Source organism: Lemur catta, chromosome 1, assembly GCF_020740605.2.
Source record: "Lemur catta isolate mLemCat1 chromosome 1, mLemCat1.pri, whole genome shotgun sequence".
NCBI lineage: Eukaryota > Metazoa > Chordata > Mammalia > Primates > Lemuridae > Lemur > Lemur catta.
The window spans coordinates 284,230,221-284,251,534 of NC_059128.1; the positions used below are offsets into that span (position 1 = coordinate 284,230,221).

A 21,314-nucleotide genomic window follows, 5' to 3' on the forward strand; every position below is an offset into this window, starting at 1 on the left:
ATTCACTCAGGCGTGTTCAGAAAGGCGGGTTGTCCCTGGGGGTGTGTACGGGACAGCGCGGAGGGTCGCAGTCCAACCATTGCAACGCGTGTTCGTCTGTCCGTCAGCCCGCCGGGCGTGCAGCAGTCCCTCTGCATGTAGTCTGGAGAGTTCGAGCCCTTATAAGTGTGAAGAAAATACCCCCAGTTCCTCTGGCCTCTCGGTAGGGAGTTTCCAGGGCTGCCTTTGTGAGTATCAGCGGGAAGCCATGTGACTTTCTTGCTTCCAGAGTTGGTAACGGACTGGCTGATGGCAGGGGCGGGAGCCTGGGGTCCCCTCCCTTGTAACTGAAGAGCTCTGGGTGTGGGCTGCCGTGGGACCGGATAGCAGCGGCAGCCGGTGGTGCCTGTGTCTCGCCATCTCCCCGGGGAGCCCGGGAGGCACGTCTGGCTCTTGTCCTGGGCGGGAAGCTGTGTGCCGAGGCCCAGGCGGTCTGAGCAGCGGCTCGAGGGCAGCCGCCGTGGACGGGCGGCCAGGTCCTGCTCGTCTGGCCCGGGCCGTGCGCAGAGCCACCGCCCGCCGTGGACACGCAGCTGCAGCTGGGGAGGAGCCTTTCCTCGTCTGCTCGCTTCTCCCTAGTTGGGGCTGGATTTCGCCCAGTCGTATTTCAGTAGGTATATTCTTTGAACTTGTGAAAGCTTCCACTGTCGTGTGTCACGGACTGCTTGGAGATTTGAGTGGAAGCGCGGTCCCAGCGCGTCCCCGGCACGCTGTGATCACACGCCCTGAGGCCATGCGCTGTCCGACCGGGCTTCCCTCTTTCCCGTCCCAGCGCAGGCGAGGTGCCCGGGGCTCGTGACAAGGCAGGGCTGGAACTTGGTGCGGTCGCCTGGGCTCGCCTGACCTCAAGGCCAGCGCTTGGGGCCAGTGTCCTGCACGTGGCTTGAGTGACCTGCAGCAGCTGCGGCTAAGGGTGCCCCACTGGGGTGCAGCAAAAACTAGAATTTGGATTTACATTCACTTTTTTTTCCTTTTTTTTTGGTCATTATATTATTTTCAAATTCTAGTTTATTTCTACTTTTTGGCTTCTCGTCTTTATACATCAAAACTTGTCAAATATATTCAATTTTTATCTTCTCATTTTTATTATAGTTCTTATTTTTATATAATTTATAATGGACATAACAGACTTATAATAAAACCTGTATGTGGGGGGAGTGGTATGTGTGTATAAATTTGTGTGAAGTGTGTATATGCATCTATAAATGCTGTGTGCATGTATGTATGGTGTGTTGTCTATGTGTATGTGGGATGTGTGTGGTTTGTGTGTGTGTGTGTGTGCTGTGTGTATCAATTGTGTGTATGGTGTGTGTGTGGTGGGTGGGTGTGGCGTGTGTGTCTGTAAATGAGATGTGCGTGTGTGCGTGTGTAAACTGTATGTGGCGTGTGTGTCTGTAAATGAGATGTGTGTGTGTGCGCGTGTGCGTGTGCGTGCTGGGAGAGCAGGCAGGCGAGCAGAGCCTTTGTTCGTCTCGCGTGGACAGAGGGAAACGGCATCTCTGGCAAATGCTGCAAATGCAGCTGCACTCAGGGGCTCGGAGTTACAGGCGTTTGTTTCCTGGGGCACCAGGCGCACAGTGGGGCCCGCAGAGGCCGCTGCTGTGCCGCCCCGGTGCGCGTGTGGAAGAGGCTCTGCCCTCATTTCTGGCTGGGGGAAGACCCGTGGGTGTGACCCACCTACGCCGGCACTTCGGGTGCTCAGCTTTCGGACAGCACGTTGGAGACACGCTGCCTCCATGCGTGGGGTTCGCCTCCCACCTCCTCCCCCAGAAGCAGCTGCCCCGCACCCGCCCGTCGGGGCTGCTCTGGTGTGTGCCGTCCGTGCCCCGGTGTTGTGGGTGCTGCAGCCGCCCGTGGACAGCAGGTTCCTACCCGCTTTTCCTTTTCCTGCCCTCGCAGACGTCCACACTGAGTCTGACAGCTGTCGGGGTGCCGAGGGCTGGTGCAGCGTGGTCCCAGTGTGGTTTCCAACAGCTAGAGCAGGGAGGCCGGTGCGGGCGGGGCCCCAGCCGTCGAGTGCTTCCTCCTGCAGTGGCACCAGGCTGCACGTGAGACCACGGGAGGAGGCACGTGTATTCTGTTAGTCCCAGGAGGAGAGGAGAACGGGGTATGGGGGAACAGAGGTCACGTCTGCCCGACGTCCTGCGGGGGGCTGTGGGGAAGGGGTACCCTGAGGTGGGGTTCCCGCCTCTGCCCCCATGCGCACTACCCCTGCCTTCCAGAGGGGCCACTGTGGGCCCCGTGGACAAGCATGCTGTTCTCACCGACTTGCGGAAGTATTTTAGTGCCAGGTGCCGTGGCGCACACCTGTAGTCCCAGGTACTCGGGAGGTTGCTATGAGCTGTGATGACGCCACAGCACTCCAGCCTGGGTGACAGAGCGAGGCTATGTCTCAAAAAAAAAAAAGTTTCGAAATTTTTAATACTTTTTATATTTGAAGCAAATAGATTTCATTTGTGAAATATATAATCTTTGCCGAATGAAAGCAGTCTTGTCAGGGTAACTTCCGGAGGATGATCATATTAAGAAAGACCAAACCCTCAGAAGCTCATAAGCAATCGCCCTGCACAGTGGGACTGGAGGCGGGACCTGCTCCGTGCAGTCGCCCCGGGAACCCCTTGTCACATGCTGCACACAAAGGTGTCACAGCCTCCGGCCACTTGGCCAGGCTGGTTCCGTGCACTCAGGGTGAAGGCCCCAGGAGAAAGTATTTTGATGTTTGCTTGTTTTTAGAAACTGAGGATGAGACTTAAATAGAAACAGCAGGGCCCACAAGTAACCTGGTGCACGATCACTTATGTTTCCCTTTCCCCCCTTTTTAATTTGTTGTCATCTGGTAATTCATTTGTTTTTAATCTTCCTATAAAACAGGAGATTTCCTCTGGAGGAGATCCCGCTGGACGAGAAGGAGGCAGCTCAGTGGCTTCACAAACTCTACCAGGAGAAGGTGCGTGCGCTCAGCTCACCTTGGCGTGTGGCCACCGCGCGGGTGCTGGGGCAGCTGGCAGGGCGGGCGGGTCACTCGGGGTCTTGCTCTGCGCTGGGAGTACCATGCCGTTCTCAAGTCCTGCTGATCCCGTTTCCCTTTGTCGTCCCTCATAAGAAATTAACAAACTAGGGGAAAGTGCAGAGGACAACATAATGCTTATAACCATGGCTGATAACATTTTGTCAGTTTTTCGTTTTCTTACATAAAAGAAATTATGGATATGAAACAGACATAGATCTGCAAGAGGCTGCGTGTGTGACAGACACTCAGGCCCGTCCCCCACAACGCCTGCTTTCTGTTTATTTTATGCACAGAAACGCACAGGTCATTAGATTTCCATTTTCTACCTGGTGGGAGACTAGATAACCTGAAAAGGATAACAGATACCCGACCGAATGCATCGACGAGCTCGCAAGAAAAGGAGGAGGTTTCCAGGGACCAGAAAGGGGCTGAGACTGGAAACTGGGGTGGAGGGCCCGAAAGCCGCCGCCACCACACTCCCCCAGCGCCGTGTGCTGGTCCCTGTCTCGAAGTCTGGAGTTGTAGTTCCTCCTTGGAAACGGTAGATAAAGATTGACCTTATTCGAGGCAGGAAGTTAGAGCTGGAAGCCCCACGTGGAGCCGGCCCCGCCAAGGGTCTGAGCCTAGAAAGGTCAAATGGAAAACTGCCTCCAGCACAGGGAAAGGGCTTCCAAGCTCACCTCGCTCTTCACAAAAGTCTGCCCTGTAGTTTATAATCTCAGTCTTGCCCTCAAACGGGCTTGAGGTTTGAATTTATACTAACAACATAGTTCAAGAAGCACAGAGCCAAAATATCAACATAAAAATTGGTTCCAGGTGAATCACCGTAGCACTGCCAAGAGAAACAGATGCGAAACTGGGGGAGCACAGCTGCGAACCTAAGGTGCTCACGGTCTTCCCAGGTAAAGCTCAGCTGCAGACGAGCTCACAGCAAAATACAAGACATTTGGGGAGAAAGAAACAAACCCTGTCCTTTATAGGTAAGGGACAACAGGTACAGCAAATAGAAAAATGAAACCCTCCAAAATAGAACTGATGGAACTGTCAGATAGAGGATGGGTAGAGTCAGATAGAAACTACAATGAGTATGTTTTAAATGATTAAGCACAAAAGAAGGATTGAAAACTAGGATAATAAGACCAAAAAAAAAAAAATGAGAAGGATTTGAGAAAAGTCAAGTTGAATTTATAGGGCTGAGAAATCTATTCACTGATGGTAAAATCCTAAGAGATTAAATAGCAGATAAGATGCGGCTAAAGAGAGAATTAGTAAACTGAAAGATTTTAGGGAAATTATTCAGAAGACAGCACAGAAGGAGAGAAAGTAATGAATAGCAATTGTTGGAGAAAATAGCCACAAAATTTCTAGAATGGATGAAACAGATTTTTATCAGGTTCATGATGTACAAGTCCTGAATAGGATAAATAAAAATCTACCCCCACACATTAATGAAACTGCTGAACACCAGAGATAACGGGGAGATCGTAGAACAACCAGAGAGAAAAGGCACATCGTTCACAAAGCCATGTCCATGGGGCTGGTTTTAGACACATACAGCTCCACTGTGGATCAGGGTCTCTTCTCCTGTCTTACATGTGCTTTTTATCTTCTTAATAATCATACACGCACGCACACTTACATATTCATTGTAATACACGCACAAGAGTGAACCCAAAGAAAATAATAGCAACAATAGCAGAAATATAAAAACAGAAATCAAAGCTACAGAAGAGCAAATCAGCTGCGCCAGGAGCTTTTCCTTTAAAAATGTTATTAATATAGATAAGCTTGGGCAAGACTGACTGATGTACCAAGAGTGATGGGAGTGACAGGAATGAAAAGGAGACAAACCACAGAGCAGGGAGTAAAGTAACACGGGGTGTGACGGGGCACGGCTGACTTTATTCCCACATGTCTGAAAGCTTGGGCAAAACACGCAGTTTCCTAGACCAGCATAACTCTCTCACGAAGAAAAAGGGGGCTCAACAGAAGAGAAGTACAGTGCGTGGCATCGTGGAGACAGGTGGAGGGATGTCCTAGGTACTGGGTTGCAAAGGAAAGTTCACCTCTTAACTGAAAGTTCACCTCTTAACCTGGGTCAGGTTTAAAAAGTTTGAAACTCTTACATGAAGTGACATTTGCAAGCAACAGTACTTTTTAGCAGGAAATTAGAAATAACCTAGAAGTTTATTACTAGGAAATAGTTACACTGCATATGTGAATTCACCTGATATGACAATTAAAATGAATAAACTAAATCTCCATGCTATGGACATAGGTGACTCTCGAGAGTAGCAGCGTGTGGAGAAGCAGGTTGCGGAATGCATGCGGTACGATTGTGTTCACAGACAGTTGCAGAACACACAAGCAGTTCTGAGTCTTACTGTTATGGACACACACACGTAGTGCAAAAGTGAAACCATGCGTGGGGTGGGAGTCGCCTCGTCGGGGGACGATGGCTCAGAGGTAGGGGCGAGGCCTCTTCCCCATCCCTGATGACTTGCTTTCTAGAATAACCCAAAGCAAAGTGCATCAAATGACAGGTTTTGACATCACTGATTTACTTGGGTGTTTTTACATTGTTTGTTGTGCTTTTCCATGATACTGAAATATGATAACGTGACATTTTCAGTTGTCTCTTTGTGCCCTTGTTTTTATTTACATTAAACATTTACATTTAGATTACATCTTGTACTTAACGCAGAGTTCTTGTATTTTTTTCTCTTCTTAGTCCCATTGTTTTTGAGATCTGTCCACCTTGACATAAATAGATTTCATTCATGCCTTCTAAATGCTGTGTGGTACTCGACACACGCCGATACCCGTTTGAGTTACTCATTTTCCTATCTGTGGACGTTTTGGTTGTTTCCACCCCTAATAAGCAGTGTGCTGGGTGTGACGCCCCTCACAGCGGCTCCGGGAACGGCCAGGCCGGCCGACATGTGTCAGCTGGGAGACCGGGTGTGTGCCAGGCTCCCCACACCCCGCTGTGTGTGTGTGATACAAAACACAACTGCAGAAACTGGAATGTGGGAAATAAAATAGGGAAAACCATGACATTCCGTACCCCCAGTAATTATTAATGGCCTGGTGTGAATCTTTCCAAGCTCAGTACACACATGTGTGCAGTCATAGATATTTTTTATTTTAAATAGAATTGTATGGAACTTTACCCTCTTCTGCCAAGAACCTTAAAGTACCTAAATGTATGTCCTTGTCGGTCTGTGACTGTCTCACCACGTGCGGTGGCCGGGGAGCACTGTGCCCCGTGTGGCGTGGCGGTGTCCCGGCGCTGCGGAAACGCGCAGACGGCACCGTCTGTGGGACTGCGGGGCCGGGCTCCACCGCGTCTTCACCGCCTCTTCCTACCTCCCGCCCCTCGTTAGCCGCCCCGCCAGACCGGGAAACCGAGGAACGAGAGGGCGAAGCACCTTCTGTGGGTAGTCTGCTGGGAGTGGGTGACGCGGGGGTCTGTGCCCAGGCTGCAGGACCCCCACAGTCACGCCTGCCGCCCCCACTGCTGGCTGTGGGAGGGTCGGGATGGGTGGGCGCTGCGCACCTGTCGGGCACGTGCCTGGCGTGATCTGTACATTCCCAACTTTGCCCGCTGGGCCGTTTTCCTCGGAGACTTCCTGGGCCAAAGGGCTTATATGTCTTCAAGCTTCTGCTGCAAGCTACAAAGATTCTCCAAGAAGGTAAAGCCAGTGTCGTCTCTCACCTGCAGCTTATAGGATTTGTCAACTCAATTTATGTGGCACTTGTTTTAGATTGAGCCACTTTTTCATGGCCAGCGATTTTCTCACGCGTGAAAAGCGCGGCATGTAAGGAAACCTTGGCTTTCTTGTTCCGTTGTTGGCTCTTCCAGGACGCGCTGCAGGAGATGTACAATCAGAAGGGCGTGTTCCCGGGGGAGCAGTTCAAACCTGCCAGGAGGCCGTGGACCCTCCTGAATTTCCTCTGCTGGGCCACCGTCCTCCTGTCCCCCCTCTTCAGTTTCGTCTTGGGCGTCTTTGCGAGTGGCTCTCCTCTCCTGATCCTGGCGTTCCTGGGGTTTGTGGGAGCAGGTAAGGGACGCCAGTGCTAACGGCCCGCAGTGCGGGGGTCTCACTGCGCCAGCCACGGGCTCAGGACGGGACAGCTCGTCATGGTGGTGATCACAGACCTCGGGGGAGCCGGGATCCAGCCCACGCCTGTGGCCTCGGAGCCTGGGCTTCTGCCGCTGAGCTGCAGGGTGATCTTAGCGAGCCGGACAGCTGCCGTCCTGTCCTGCAGCCCAGCCAGCCACCCAGGACGCTGCTGAGAGGGTCTCGAGTCCCTCTGTCTGCATGTGGGCTCTCAGGAGGTGGGCTGGGATGGTCACTCTGGAGGTTTAACCCCGACATTGTCATTTCCTGGCACCCACCTACCTGTTGGTCCTCCGTGACGTGCCTGTGTGCCCAGCTCTGAGCACAGTGCCGGGCACCTGCCAGGATTCAGGAGATGGCTGGGGGCAGAGGGCGAGCGCCCCGTCTGTCTCTGCGGTGAACGTGGGCGCCCTCCGGTCCCTGAAGCGATGGACAGGCGGTCCACATTCAGTGCCCGGCAGCAATGCCCAGCCCCTTCCCTGCTCCTGCCCGTCCCCTGCCGGGAGCTGGGTGGGAGGTTCCAAGAGGCAGTGATTGCCATCGTCCTCTCCTGTTGAACGACACCTTGGCTTGGGACCACCCACGAAAGGCGGATGAGATCTGGTTACCTCTGTCCTGTGTTAGGACGCTCCGAGGCCTCCTGCTCAGTCGGGAGCCAGAGACGGGCAGGCAGGGCACGGCCTGAACATCCACCCGCCTCTGACCCAGCTAGGCAGAGAACACGGCCATGTGCCCTGCAGCCTGGCGGGCCTGCCCGGGAATGCCACGGCCGACGGCTGTGCCCGCAGCGGGCGCCACCACGCAGGGAGCTGGGGGCAGGGGCACTGTGCCGAGGGCGAGGGGTGGAGGAAGGGACCCTGCCGTAACCCTTCCACAGTGAGGTGGCCAAGTGACCCATCTGACCTCTTCCCTCTTTCTCCTGTTTTAAAGCTTCCTTCGGAGTTCGCAGACTGATAGGAGTAACCGAAATTGAAAAAGGCTCCAGCTACGGAAACCAAGAATTTAAGAAAAAGGAATAATTAATGGCTGTGATCGAACACACACAACCTGACGGTGGTATCCTATTAACTCGATTAAAAACAGAACACACAGAGCGGAGGACAAAAAGACACTTAGAAACTATTTTTCTTATTAATTGGTGACTAATATTAACAAATAAAACTTGAGCCAAGAGTGCGAGGTCGGAAGGCCGCCGGCCGAGACGCCAGCTCCCCGCGGGGCCCGGCCTCTCCGAGCGCAAGTCCCTCAAGACTCCGCTTCCAAGCAGAGCCTTTGGCTGCTCTCTCTCCTGAAGCCTAGACCGAGTTTTTTGGTTTTTATCGGTTGTTTTGGGAACTTAACCTGGCCCCTCACCTCTTCCCCTGCACCCCAAAAAACTGTCTCTTCATGAATTTCCGCCGTCCTCGTGGGAACGGACTGACTGGGTCCCGGTCGCCCCGAGAGCTGGCTCGGCTGCCCTGCTTGGCTCTGCACATGGCTGCTCGACCCCGGGGCCGCGGGGCGCTCTCCTCCTGATAAGCACACACCGAATGTAACCGGTGGATCCACAGCAAGCCCGGCTCTGCCTGCACCCCGCGCCGGCCGGGGGCGAGCGCCCGTCTCTGTCCCTGGCCCTGCGTGCCCCGTCCTGTCTGGCCCTGTGTGCACCGCCTTCCATCTGTTTTTAGCGTGAACCGGCCCCTGGGGACTCGGCAAAGTGCAGAGTTCTCCAGGTACAGCCCCTCTGTCCCCCGCCCCCTCCACGGGCAGCGGACCCCAGTGCCCCTCGCCGGGTGCCGGGGAGGGAGGGCCGTGCTGGGCCACCCCCGCAGACCAGGAGCCCTGCAGCCTGCAGGATACTCCGGACTGCTTTTTAAGAAGTGATGTCACCGTTAAACCTCTTTCTTTTAAAGGTGGTTGGAGACTGTTAATACCGAGCTTGTTGGCTTTTAGAGATTTTATTTTTCCTAGCTGTTCTCTTGTTGGGTCTCAGCTCCCTGCTGGAAACTAGTGGTGGTGCCTCCCCCACCCCCAGCCGTGCACTGTGTCCCTGGGGGGTGGGGGTTCTGTGCAGGCAGGTGTCATCACAGCCCCCACTCCCCGTGGGTGCCCAGCTCCCGGCCACAGCGCCGTCTTGAGTGTCCTGACAGAGAAGGTGCCCTCACGGCCGCACGGCAGTCCCTGTGGCCCTCGGCCCAAGCGGAGGAAGTTTCTTCCCAAGGCACGTTTACTGCCCAGCGTGGCCTGGGATGGAAGCCGCCCGGCCCACAGGTGCGGTAGGAATGTCTCTTCCTACTTCCCCGCGTGGCCCGGTCCCTCCCTCGCTCGGCCAAGTCATAACCCCACCAGCCCACCTGCATCTGGCTTTCTTCCTAAACTTGCAACTTGCTTGTTCAAAGTCACACTCCCCCAATTTTTTAGCAAGGGGGAAAAATGGATGTTTTCTCTGCTACATTGTAACCAGCATTCTGAATAGAGGTAGGTTGAGTTTTTGAGGAAAAAACGGAGGAAAGAGGCATGGAGAAAAGTATAAACTAAATTGAGAGAATACTTATACCTCGGCCCTGCATGGGGAGGATTTGTCAAGACAGCATATTTTCCTTCTAGAAGGAAGACGCTGCTGGGCTCTGTGTCTGGGGCCACACCAAGTGGCGTGGCCTGGTCCTGAGGGGGGGCAGGGACACGGTGCCTCGGGGCGGGAAGGGGCCAGCCAGCAAGACAAACGAAACACACTGGAAACCACTTTGTTCTGGGGTGTGCTTCTCTGTCTGCAAACCCCCCCGCCACTCTGCCCTGGCGGTCGGCTGAGCGTGGGCGGGCTGTGCTCCCACAGGGGGTTTGGGGTTTGCTTCTGTAACACGCTGCTCCTCTGTCTTCACGTGTGTTTTAAATCTGTCCTTCGCTAATTCACTAACACCTAAAAGATCTCAAAGGAGAAACACTGAAAGGTACCACTGTGCACATACATGCGCTGGAAAATGCAGTCTGGCTCTCTTGCCGTTGGATTCGTAGTCCTTGCCCCCCAGAGAAGCCCCCTCCCTTCGGAATTAATCTATGATCGGCGAGTTCTGCGCAGCCAGTGAAGGTGCTGCGAGGAGTCCCAGGTTAAAATGGCATTGAGGCCACAAGCACAAGTTTCAATCGCCCCCGATTTCCTTCTGGTCTGAAAGCTTAGCTTGTGTGTCTGAATACCGAGCCTTTGAGAGCAATAAAAACTACACCATGAATGTTTTGGGTTTTTTTTTTTTTTTTTTGAGGGGGTGGATTTTGCTTTTCATCTCCTTTAGAAGGAAAGGAGGAGGAGAGCTGCTTTAACTTTTTTAATTAAATCAATAAATCCCAGAATAGCACTTTTTAAATTTTCCCTTTACACCCTACTACTGGGCTTCATTCACTGCTGATGTGACGTCCAAGTTCAAGCTGAACGTTGGGGCTGAAGTGACCTCGTAGCCCCCAGCCAGTCTGTGCTGGTCATGGGGGGTTGGGGGGGCTCCCTGGGCCAGGCTGCCCCTCAGAAACCAGGTCTGGCACGGGCTCTTCCAGGGTCACTGCCTGGTAGTGTCTCTCAGCTCGGCCTGGTGCCGTGGGGTCCCCTGCCCATCCGCCTGAGGGCCCTGTCACGTCTTTGTCATCTCCCCACACGCGTGTCCTGGCCGTGGAGTTGGGTTGTGGACCCTCCCCAGGGCTCATGAGCAGACCCCTCTAACACTATGCTGGGCTGGGGAGGGGCTCCAAGTTCTTTTGGCCCCCTCTGGGGAGTTCCAGAGGCTTCTAAGATGTCTGTGGCCTTTCACGGTGCCTTTCTGGAGCTACCAGCATCTGTGGACCTTCTGGCTCCTCTCTGGGGTCCTTCTGTGAGCGCTGTAAGCAGTGACAGTCCCCACGGAACACAGGTGGGCAGACGCTGGGGAAGGGCGTGGTCGGCCCACGGGGACAGCGCTTCACAGGTTGGGAAACACTGTTCCCTCCAGACTGAGGCCTTGACGGCGTGCAGGGGCGGCTCATTGATAAGACTTTGGACCCAGAGAAATGACATTGCCCAGTACTTGGTGGCAGATGCGCAGCCCTGCTTGAGGTGCTTTAAGGCCCGTGTGCTCGAGAAGCACAGAGTGTGGTTGGAGAGACGAGCTCTGCATATGCACCACAAGGCAACACGGAACAGCAGCATACGCAGCACTTCCTTACAAAAGAATAGCGCGGGTATTACCGCTGACCAACGTCAGATCCCTGTCCCTTGTCTGCCCCGTGCCTCCCCTTCCGTGCACATGGCGTGAGACTCTGTCCTCACACCACGCTGGTCGAGGTGTTGCTGAGCACTGAGGTGGATCCGAGGAAAAGGCAGCGATTGGCCCCAGCCGCGTGTCACACTGACGCGCAATTCAGGAGCTGCAAGCGGCTGTCCACGCGGGCTGTGACTGCCAGTCTTTGTCAGATCTGGGGTGAAGAATTCCTTCCTTCTCTGCATGCTCTGTCCCTGCCCGAGACACTTTCAGGACAAGCCAAATAGAACCTTTCCGGCCCTGCTGACTTTCGCCTGAATCTTCGGCCCCCCGCATACCCGTGCTGCGCACGTCCCCCCAGTAGCCGCCGCATGCAGCCCCAGCACGCAACGCTCAGCGCCCGTGGTGCGGCGTGGCTTCTAACCCTCTGCGGTGTAGCCAGGCCCAGGGCGGACACTCGAGCCTGACGTGCCTGCCTTCCTTCTGGGAATGGCACGTCCCTGGCCCCAGTGCCTGCCCCTTTCTCTGGCCAAACCCGAAGGCAGCCCCTCCAGAGCACCTCGGGCCTGGGCACGGGCCCGGCCACACCAGGGGCTCAGAGCTCCGGGCTTGTCCCATCACCCTGTCGCAGGCTGCCAGGGTGGGTGTGGACACGCACGCTCCATGTTCTTGCATGTCAAGGCCAGGTTGCAAAAACACAGGGACAGTTTTTGGGTGAAAGATGTCACACTGCAATCTGCGTGAGCGGGGTGGACACACATAAATTAAGTTTTATCACAAGCATTTGCTGCTTGTTAATTCAGGGAAAATGGTGGCATTCACACCAACTGCTCGGGAGATAAAGCGACAAGAACACTTTTGGGAAGTTCCCAGAGACATTGGCATTGGTCAGCCCCAGGCAGCAGTAGCGTATATGCTTTTCAAGGATCATTGAATTGTCTTAAAATTTTAAGCTTTGTAATGACAAGTTCATCTGGAGTTTCTCATTAACTTTTCAGTTTCGTTTTGTTGCAAAAGTATTTGGACAGAAGTCGAACTGTGAATGAGATACTGAAATGCACTAAATTGTATTAAATTAAACTGGAGTTACTTGATACAATGAAGAAATGCATCTGATCTACTTGTATTTATTGTCTCAGAACTGTATGTTGTGACAATCAAATGTTACTTGCCTAAATGCCAGGAAATTCAACTGGCTTCTTAATCACAAAGATCACCAGCAAGTACTGTAACTAAATGAAAATCTCTCTGGAAAAACCACACAAAGCATTGACTCAAGTGCATGTGACAGACATTGGGGTTCTTTTTCTATTATTGAAAAGTCGCCACACTCACTGTTGGCCAGTTTCAAAGGGATACATTGTATACAGGGTGCAAATGTATTATACTGATGTTTCCTTTTGTACACTTCATTTTTACAAGTTTTGCTACTCACAAGCTTTCTGTAGTGGAGGATAGAGGTGTTTTTGGTCTATGGCAGCTTGTCAGGGGTGGGGTGCCTAGACTTTAAAGGCCTGTGTCCCAGAGGACTAGCTGTGTTTGCCGTGCTATGCAAGGATCTCTGTGTACTCGGGCAGGTGAGCCCGCCCGAGCGTGGGTGGCTCTGTGTGGCCGTGTCTTCCAGGTGAAATGCTGCAGGCATCGAGCTTGTTGGTTTCAATTGCTGCTGTGAAAGAGAGGGATGAACTATCCACAATACAAGAGAATGTGACTCTTTGCCTCCTCTTGTTTCTTTGTGTCTAGTCTTCACAGATTTTTCCAAGGGGACACAAGGACCACCAGGCACCACTGTCCCTTGGAGTCACCCACCTGCACGGCCCCTCCCCTGGGCACTGGCTGTTGCCTCTAGGCTGTCCTGCTGGTGGCTTTGTCAAGCCCCCCATCCCATGAAAGTTGCTTTCTGGAAGGGGGATTGAGAAGGAGCCAGACCGTGTGTCTTGGGGGGATCAGCTGAGACCTACAATGAGCAAAATGTCCTACCTCGGGTCCTGGGAGGGGGGAAGGCCAGACTCCATCTGGAATTCTGGAAGGTCCCCCATCCATGTACATCCTGGATGCAGACAGGTTTTGCATGACGGTACGCCGTTTTCTCGGAAGACAGAGGCAAAGTGCCCTGGGACCACTTGGTATCTGGGGACGGCGCAGGTGGGTCAGGCCTTGTTTTGCTCACAGGCCATGAGGGTAGCCATGGCAGACACCTGCGGGCTCCCTCACCCTGAATGTCACTCACAGATGTCTGGGGCACCCTGGATTTGGGCCAAGGTTAGCTCTGAGGCCCAGGTCCCACCTCTGCTTTCACTCTACCAGGGAAACTCAGTGTGTAGGAGCCAGCCCCTGGCCACCTGACATTCTGGGACACACATGTACACATACATGCACACAGCACGTGCACGTGGACATTTGTTCACATGTGGGCACACATGCATGCACGTAGGTGTACACCCATATGCGTGTCCCGAACAGTAAGGAGGAAGCTTGGGTGGTCCTACAAGAACAACCCTTTTAGGAAATGGGCTTTTCGGATCATCCTGTGCTCACGTCTCCTCCTAACGCAGTGCCTGGGGACCTGGGAGCGTCCAGGTAGCCCGCACGGCAGTGGCATTCACGGAAACAGCAGCTAAGGAACTCCATGAAGAAGCCAAATGGTCCTGGGACATCTGTCTCAGAGCAAGTTGGTGACGTTACCAGGCCTTTGCTTTGCTGCTGGATGTGAGCTGTTCTTCTGCACGTGGCCCGCACCTGAGGTTGGGTCGGAGCTGAACATCTGCCTGTGGCCAGAGGGGCCTGTGCACATGGAGACACGTGTGTGCAGATGCTCCCCCTGCAGCTGGGGGCGGGGTAGACACCAGTCCCGGGAGGACAGGGCTGTGGGGGCTCAGAGTGGCCTCTGCTGCTCCCCGGCAGGTGGTCTTGGCCTCACGACACTTGCCAGGGTGGAGTCGCTCTGCAGTCTTAGAATCTCAGAGACAGAAAATACCATAAAGATCATTCTGTGCAAATGCCTGTCACACACTTGAATTTCCTTCAGAGCAGCCCGCTTGGCTTCCGCTGGAACTCACCCGAGTCCTGGAAACTTGCTGATGTCCAAAACTGTTCCTCCTCCTAGGGACAGCTGGCGAGGGAGCAGAAGCGTGTTTCCGTGAGACAGTGCGGTACAGGGAGAGGGTTTCGATTCTGGGGTCTGGAGGCCTCCAGGTTAAAACCCCAAACCTGCCCCTTAGTGCCCATCTGGCCCCGGCGAGGTCCTGAGCCCTGGGCCCCTGGGTTTCCTCATCTATAAAATGGGTTATTGGGAGGACCAGAGTGTGTCAAGAGCTCAGGACACGCAGGCTGACAGGAGGCCACCGTCCCTCGCACACCTGCAGGCATCTGGAGACCCAGCGTCCTGTCCTGAACTCTGCCTGGGCCAGCCTGGACCGTGACAGTGTGGTGGGCTTTCCCTCACCTGTAACAGCTCACAAGCCCCCACAGCAGCTCCTCTTCCCTGTTCCTCATCTTTCTCTGTCACTTTTAAACCCCTTTTTGTTGAATTCGACATATTCTGTAGGTCCAGTAACTTCGTCCTCTAGCACTTTCTTTGGTGCACGCCACCTGTGTGCCCGTCCGCCGTGATGTCTGCCAGGGCTGCTTCTGGACAGAGCTGACTGCACGGGGCCTGGTGACCTGGTCACCCCCCACCCCGGCCACAGCAGGACTCTGCCCACCGGGGCAGCGCACCTGAGGCCGGGGCTCTGGGCTCTGTCTGGGCTCCGGCTGCTTAGAGGATCTGAGGCTTCCAGAACACAATTTCCCCTCAAACTGTTTAAAAATGGATCACTTTCTCAAAAAATTCTGACTATTGATGGCCATAATTAAATGGTTGGTCCCAGCTGCCCAGGACTTTGTAAGAAACCTGACCCACTGGGCCAGCCCAAGTCTACCAGATATACTCCCTAGCCTATTTTAAAAAAACAAACAAAGCGAAACAGGAAGGGCTGGGCAAGGTGGCTCACACCTGTAGTCCTATCACTTTGGGAGGCTGATGCAGGAGGATCGCTTGAGCCCAAGATTTCAAGACCAGCCCAGGCAACAGTGAAACCTCCATCTCTACAAAACATAAAAAAATTAGTCAGCAGTAGTGGTGCACGCTTGTGGTCCCAGCTACTCAGGAGGCTGAGGCGGGAGGATCACTTGAGCCCAGGAGGTAGAGGCTGCAGTGAGCTATGATGATGCCACTGCACTCCAGCCTGGGCAACAGAGCAAGACCCTAGGAACAAAACAAAACAAAACAAGAAGGTGGCTGCCACCTCCAGTGGCCCTGCCATCCAGACATGACAGCAGGAGCTACGTGACTGCAGGACACAGACCCCGGTGGCTGAAGACAGCAGAGCAGGTGTGAATTGTCCAGTCATGCCTCTTGCTCAAACCCTCTTTCTGCTGCTCCTAACTAGAAAATAGGGGTGAGACCATCTGCAGCACTGCCCTGGCCAGTGGAAGTTCCGGGCAGGAGGTGCGGGGTGCCGGGGGCCAGTGGAAGGTCCGGGCAGGAGGTGCAGGCTGCTGGGCATGTCAATGCTGGGCACTGCCATCTGTCTGGGCTTGGGGCCCAGCCGTGGTACGAGGTACCCTGCAAGCCCTGCCTCTGGGTGACTGAGGTCTGCACCTCCTCTGCCCCAGCTGGCCTAATTCTCCAAGGCAGCCCCTGAACATCTCGGGTTCCTCTGGACCAGGAGAGAGGCTCCTGGTGCAGATGTGGCTGCAGTGATGCTGAGTCCACAGACGGGTCCCCGGCAGCGCCAGGGAGTTCCACCCACAGCCCCAGCTGACCCTGCCCACAGGAGACGCGCCTCTTCCTGCCCCTCGGCGGGGTTCCCAGCGACCTGTGTCTGAGCTCTGCCGCCTCCCGAGCCCCATGGGAGTGTGACCGTGCCATGGGCACCTCAGCCCGGGCCACAGCAGGAGGGAAGCGAACAGTCTGTTATTCCTATTCTCTGTCCCAGGCGACAGAAACTCACTTTTGTTATCCTGAACTCCATTCCTGCTTAGAGTTTGGGGCAACCTGCCCCAAAATGACTTTTCCCTTGTCCTTGGTACTGGGGGACTCTGTCCTCTGGTCAAAACCATGTATAAATGGGTCATTGTGTGGAGTCTTCCTGGGAGATTTCCAAAAAGCATATCTCACTTATAGAAAATAGGAGAACCGCCGTGGGTCACCTGGGTCATTCTTCCTGCTCAGCCCTGAGTGAAAACACTCGCCCCCCGACCCCTAGTGTGGGGCCGACCTGAAGGTCACAGGCCACCCCTTCTTCAGAAAACAGCCACCGCCTCAGGGTCAGGCCTCGGTATCTCTTCCAAGACTCTGGGCTCTGGGGTTCTGGGGTGTGGGCAGCGGGAAGATGGCCAGCAGCTCCTGGGGTCCCGCCCAGCCCTGCCCGCCAACAGAGCCCCACGCGGCCTCTCCCTGCACTGCCAACATGCTGGCGGACGGCATGGGGACTGGCACCGAGGCTGCCGGGCTAGTGACGGCTTTGCCCCCATGAGGACGGATCCCACTCCATCTCCCGGTGCGAGGTCTTTTCTTCAGGGCCCACCCCCCCCCCCCGCCGCCCCGCACACACCTGCCCCAGTCGGGCTTGTCCGTCTCTGCCACAGCACACGTGGGCCGAGCCGTGTGGGGCACCTGGCGGGGGAACCCCGACTCCTGAAGCCATTCCTCAGTGTCCTGCTCAGAGAATGAAACCCGACCTACAGTGTGGCCGGGGGTCTGCAGGCTGCTGCGGCCCAGAGGCCTGCGGGGGGCGGGGGGCATCTGACGTGCTCCCGACGTGCCGGGGCCCTTCCTCTTCTGCAGCGGAGGACGAAGGACACAGAGGGCCGAGGCAATGGTACCCTCTGGCCGTCAGCATCCAGGACCAGGTATGACGGGATCCTCGACCTGCCCCACGCCAGCCACAGACCTCACAATGGGGAGTGTGGAGACCAAGGACACGGCCGTGCCATGTTGTCCAGCTAGTTCACAGTCAAGCAGGGTGACCCAGGGCGGGACACAGAGGGCCACCTCCTACCAGACTGTCATGGGGGCAGCCAGGTGCTTTGAGAACCGCCGTTCACAGGGCTTTGCGGCAGAGCTTAGACCTAGACCTTGAGCTTGACGGATTTGTGGAACATGAGTGCCCGGAGTAAGGGTGGGCCGGCGCTGAAGGCCGTGGAGCTGGCCAGAGGACAGCTGGAAGCCCTGATGGACAAGTGTGTCCCAGTCCAGTTCTGCCCAATCCCGGGGAGAGCTAAGGGCGGGGGCAAGCGAGGGGTGTGACCAGGCGCGGCTGACCCCCTCTTATCTTGGCCAGGAACTCAGTTCCAAGGGTTCCCTGGGGCCCCCTTGGCCCAGAGGGGGTCCGTGCAGTCAGCTGGGGGTACAGGATTGCGTTTTCATTTCTCAGGTGTCCCCACCCGGGCACAAGCCATGCAGACTCTGTGCAGCCCCCAGGGTGCGGGGTGGGGTTTTAGCCCGAGGCGGGTGGAGTCGTACTGAGGGGTGGTTCTGCCCCTCGTTCTGCTCATTCGGCGAGGTTGGTGAGACACAGTCGGGCAGCCGCAGTTCATCTCAGCTGCCGTGTGGGGCTCCTCTGTGACTAGATCCGTCCACCCACTTTCCTACAGGACACGTAGCTCGCCAGGTTTTGCTCTGTCCCGCCATGCCGCCGTGACCATGCTGCCGTGACCATGCCGCCGTGACCATGCCGTGCGTATTTCCCGTGCCCACGTGTGAGCGGTGACGTGCGCATGGGCGTGGATCACCGCATCTGGGAAGAAGTGAGGCTCCGCTTCCCTGCATCCTGCCTTTGTTTCCCAAAATGGGTCCCGCTGTTCACACTGCTGGGCAGAGGAAAGGCGTCGCCCGTCTGACGGGGTGAAGGGGTGCCCTGCCCACGGCGGGGGCCAAGCCAGTCCTCGTGGCTGCTGTCTCAGAGCTCCCCAGCTGGCGTTGTGCAAAGCCTTCCTCCATTGTCTCTTGTGTTGTCTTTTCTTATTGACTCATAGTGCTCTTTATATAATTTGGATGCCTATATTTTGTCAATTTTATACAAGGTAAAAATCTTCTCATTTCTGACTTGTTTTTTCCTCTTATTTATGGTGACTATCCATGCACAGAATTTTTTCATTTTAGTGGTATTGACCTTATTAATTTTTTCCTTTAAAGATTTGCATGTTTTGTGTCTTGCTAAGAAATCCTTTCCTTGCTTGAAATCATAAAATTATTCTCTTACATTTTTTCCTGAAAGTTGTAGTTTTTAGCTTTTCACATGTGGAACTTCAATCCCTCTGGAATTGAATTTGAAGTGTGGGAAGTGGAGGTAAGTGTCCGATTTTGTTTTTTTTTTCCTGCACGGGAGCAAATTGCCTACTTGTTGAGGAGTCTGGCCTGGGCGTCTGCACAACCACCGGCCTTCCTGCCCGTCTCTGCGCTAAGTCCACACGCCGATCGCCAGGGCCTCCTGAGAAGCCGAGACCCCTGCAAGGGCAAGCTGACTTTTTGTGCTTCAACTTTTTCTTGGTTATTCTTGAACTTTTATTCTTCCACGTAAGTTTTATAATCAGTCATAAGTTCTGCTTTTTCATTCTTTTTTTTTTTTTTCTGACACAGAGCCTGGCTCTGTTGCCCAGGCTGGAGTGCAGTGGCACCATCACAGCTCACAGCAACCTCCAACTCCTGGGCTTTTGTGATCCTCCTGTCTCAGCCTCCCGAGCAGCTGCAACTACAGGTATGTCACCACACCTGGCTAATTTTTTTACTTTTTGTAGACACAGTGTCTTGCTATGTTGCCCAGTCTGGTCTCTAACTCCTGGCCTGAAGTAATCCTGCTGAATTGTCCCAAAGTGCCGGGATCACAGGCACGAGCCACCAGGCCTGGCCGGGTTTTATAAGTTTTCCATACAGGTTCTATACACCCTTTGGTCCGAAGTACCCAGCCACTCATTCTGGGCTGTAGAGTTTCGTTAAGTGCCCATTAAATCAAGCTTGCTACTTTTATTTATCTATATTCTTACCTATTTTCCTCTGCTTTAGTTTGTCACTAAGAGGAGGATGATAAAGTCCCCCATGAAGATGTCACGGATTTGTCTATTTCTCCTTGAAGTTCTGTCCCTGTCTAGATGGTCAGGTGCACATGCGCTTAGAACCGTTCTGTTTTTTTGGTGAATTGAACGCCTTCATTTCTAACCATGCTTTTTGCTTTAAGTCTATTTAATCTAATCTACTTTTTTTTTTGACCTACTATATCATTTTTCCTTCCTTTTAACCTGTCTGTATCCTCTATTTTGGGTTCGTCTCTCATATCTCCTGTTAGCAACATATACTGGCTGATTTTGGTTTTAATCCTGTGAGAAAATGAACATCTTTTAGCCAGTGAGCTTGGATCATTCACATTTATGGTTATCAGTGAATCATTTGGCTCTATTTTTACCACCCTATTCCAGGATTTTCTGTTTGTCTCTTTTGTGCCTTCTTGGCTTTCTTCCCCCGTTTCTCTCCGCTGGTGGGGGGCAGGTCTGCGCTGCCATTGCTCTTCCCGCGCCTGCCCTGCACCAGCCTCCTGGACGTGCATTGGCTGAGTCAGTCCACGTCTTCACTCTGCCCCCCGGCCAGCGCCCGCCCGGCAGCCTGCAACCCCACCGCCCGGCCGTCCGCCCACCCCACCGCCCGGCTGCCGCGGCCCCTCCCAGCCCCACTTCAGCAGCAGGGTGACTGTCGGTCCACACACTCCTGCTCCCGGCTGTTTGGGTTTGTTTTGGGTTTTGTTTGTTTGAGGGTTTTTTTGTTTTTTGTTTTGTTTTTGCTCGCCAGCCCTCTTCAATCTTGGTATTTCCTTCTAGGATAATCTTCTTTCTTGAAACAAACCTTTCTGAAGTTCCTTTGGTGGGATTTGTTGGTGACAAACTCTCAGGTTCAGTTTTCCTGAAAATGTCTTTATCTTTCCCTGGTTCTAAAGCGAGAGTTCAGTGGTGAGGATAATTGTGGGCCGTCATTATTTTCCATCAATGCTTAACAGACATTTTTCGCTGTTTCCTGCCCCTGCTGTCCCTGCTGCCAAGTCTGCAGAAAGTACTTCATCCCCCAGTTGGTGAACTCTCCTTTCTCTCCGATTTTGAATTCTCCTCTTGTTGTCTTTGGTGGTCTGCAGGTCAGCTACAGCGCGTCCGAGTAGGATTGCTTTTTACATGGCCTGAAATTGATCTCACTCCTGAATCTGAGGTACAGTCTTTCATCGCTTCTAGAAGTTTCTCAACCATCATCTCTCCACATATTCCTCATCCTCCACCTGCTTCCTTTATTGTTCCCTCTGTGACTCTGGTCAGATGCATGTAACGATGGCTTTTCTGTTCCCCAGTTCCAGCTCCTTGTCCCTCTGTGCTGCCTCCTGGGCACTTTCTTCTCATCTATCTTCCAGTTTACGATTTTCTGGGCAGCCGCATCTCATCTGCTCTTTGAACTGCCCACTGAGTCTGAATCTTAATGTTTATGTTTCTAATCACTATGTGCTTTTTAACATGCCTATTCACACAGTATGGTCCTTGCTCATGCATCTGATCCTCTCTTAATACTTGCAACATCTTAAACATGCTGTTACCACTAAATGTCTAGGCACCAAGAGATGCCCCAGTGAATGCCCCGAGTTCCAGAGAGACCCCTCCGAGCCCATGCTGTGTGACTTCTTGCTCTGCTTGCTGGGCCACTGGCACAAAGGGCTCCAGGTGGCCAGGAGGCAGCCGGCTGTGTCTCAGTGCAGCGCTTGCTGTGCACCCAGTGGAAGCATCCCCCCCCCCACAGCCTGCGCCTCTCGCCCGGCAGAGCAGGGCTGCAGAGGGGAGGCACCCATTCTGTAAGTGGTTTCTGGGACAGACGGTGCAAGGAGCCCACCCTACTCCCACCCTTGGCTCCCAGACTGCCTCTGGCTCTTGGGG

The 21,314-nt window shown here is 54.0% G+C and overlaps 1 protein-coding gene across 2 annotated transcripts in view; it reads left to right on the forward strand.

The window, feature by feature from the left end:
* The window catches only part of AGPAT3 (1-acylglycerol-3-phosphate O-acyltransferase 3), an 86,633-nt gene extending 78,269 nt beyond the window's left edge, over window positions 1–8,364 (forward strand). For both annotated transcript variants that reach the window (XM_045540780.1, XM_045540781.1), the window contains 3 exons: window positions 2,911–2,986; window positions 6,915–7,113; window positions 8,104–8,364. In XM_045540780.1, coding sequence (XP_045396736.1) covers window positions 2,911–2,986; window positions 6,915–7,113; window positions 8,104–8,192 — 364 coding nt within the window. In that variant the 3' untranslated portion in view covers window positions 8,193–8,364. The remainder of the gene's footprint in view (window positions 1–2,910; window positions 2,987–6,914; window positions 7,114–8,103) is intronic.
* Window positions 8,365–21,314: the final 12,950 nt, after the last annotated feature.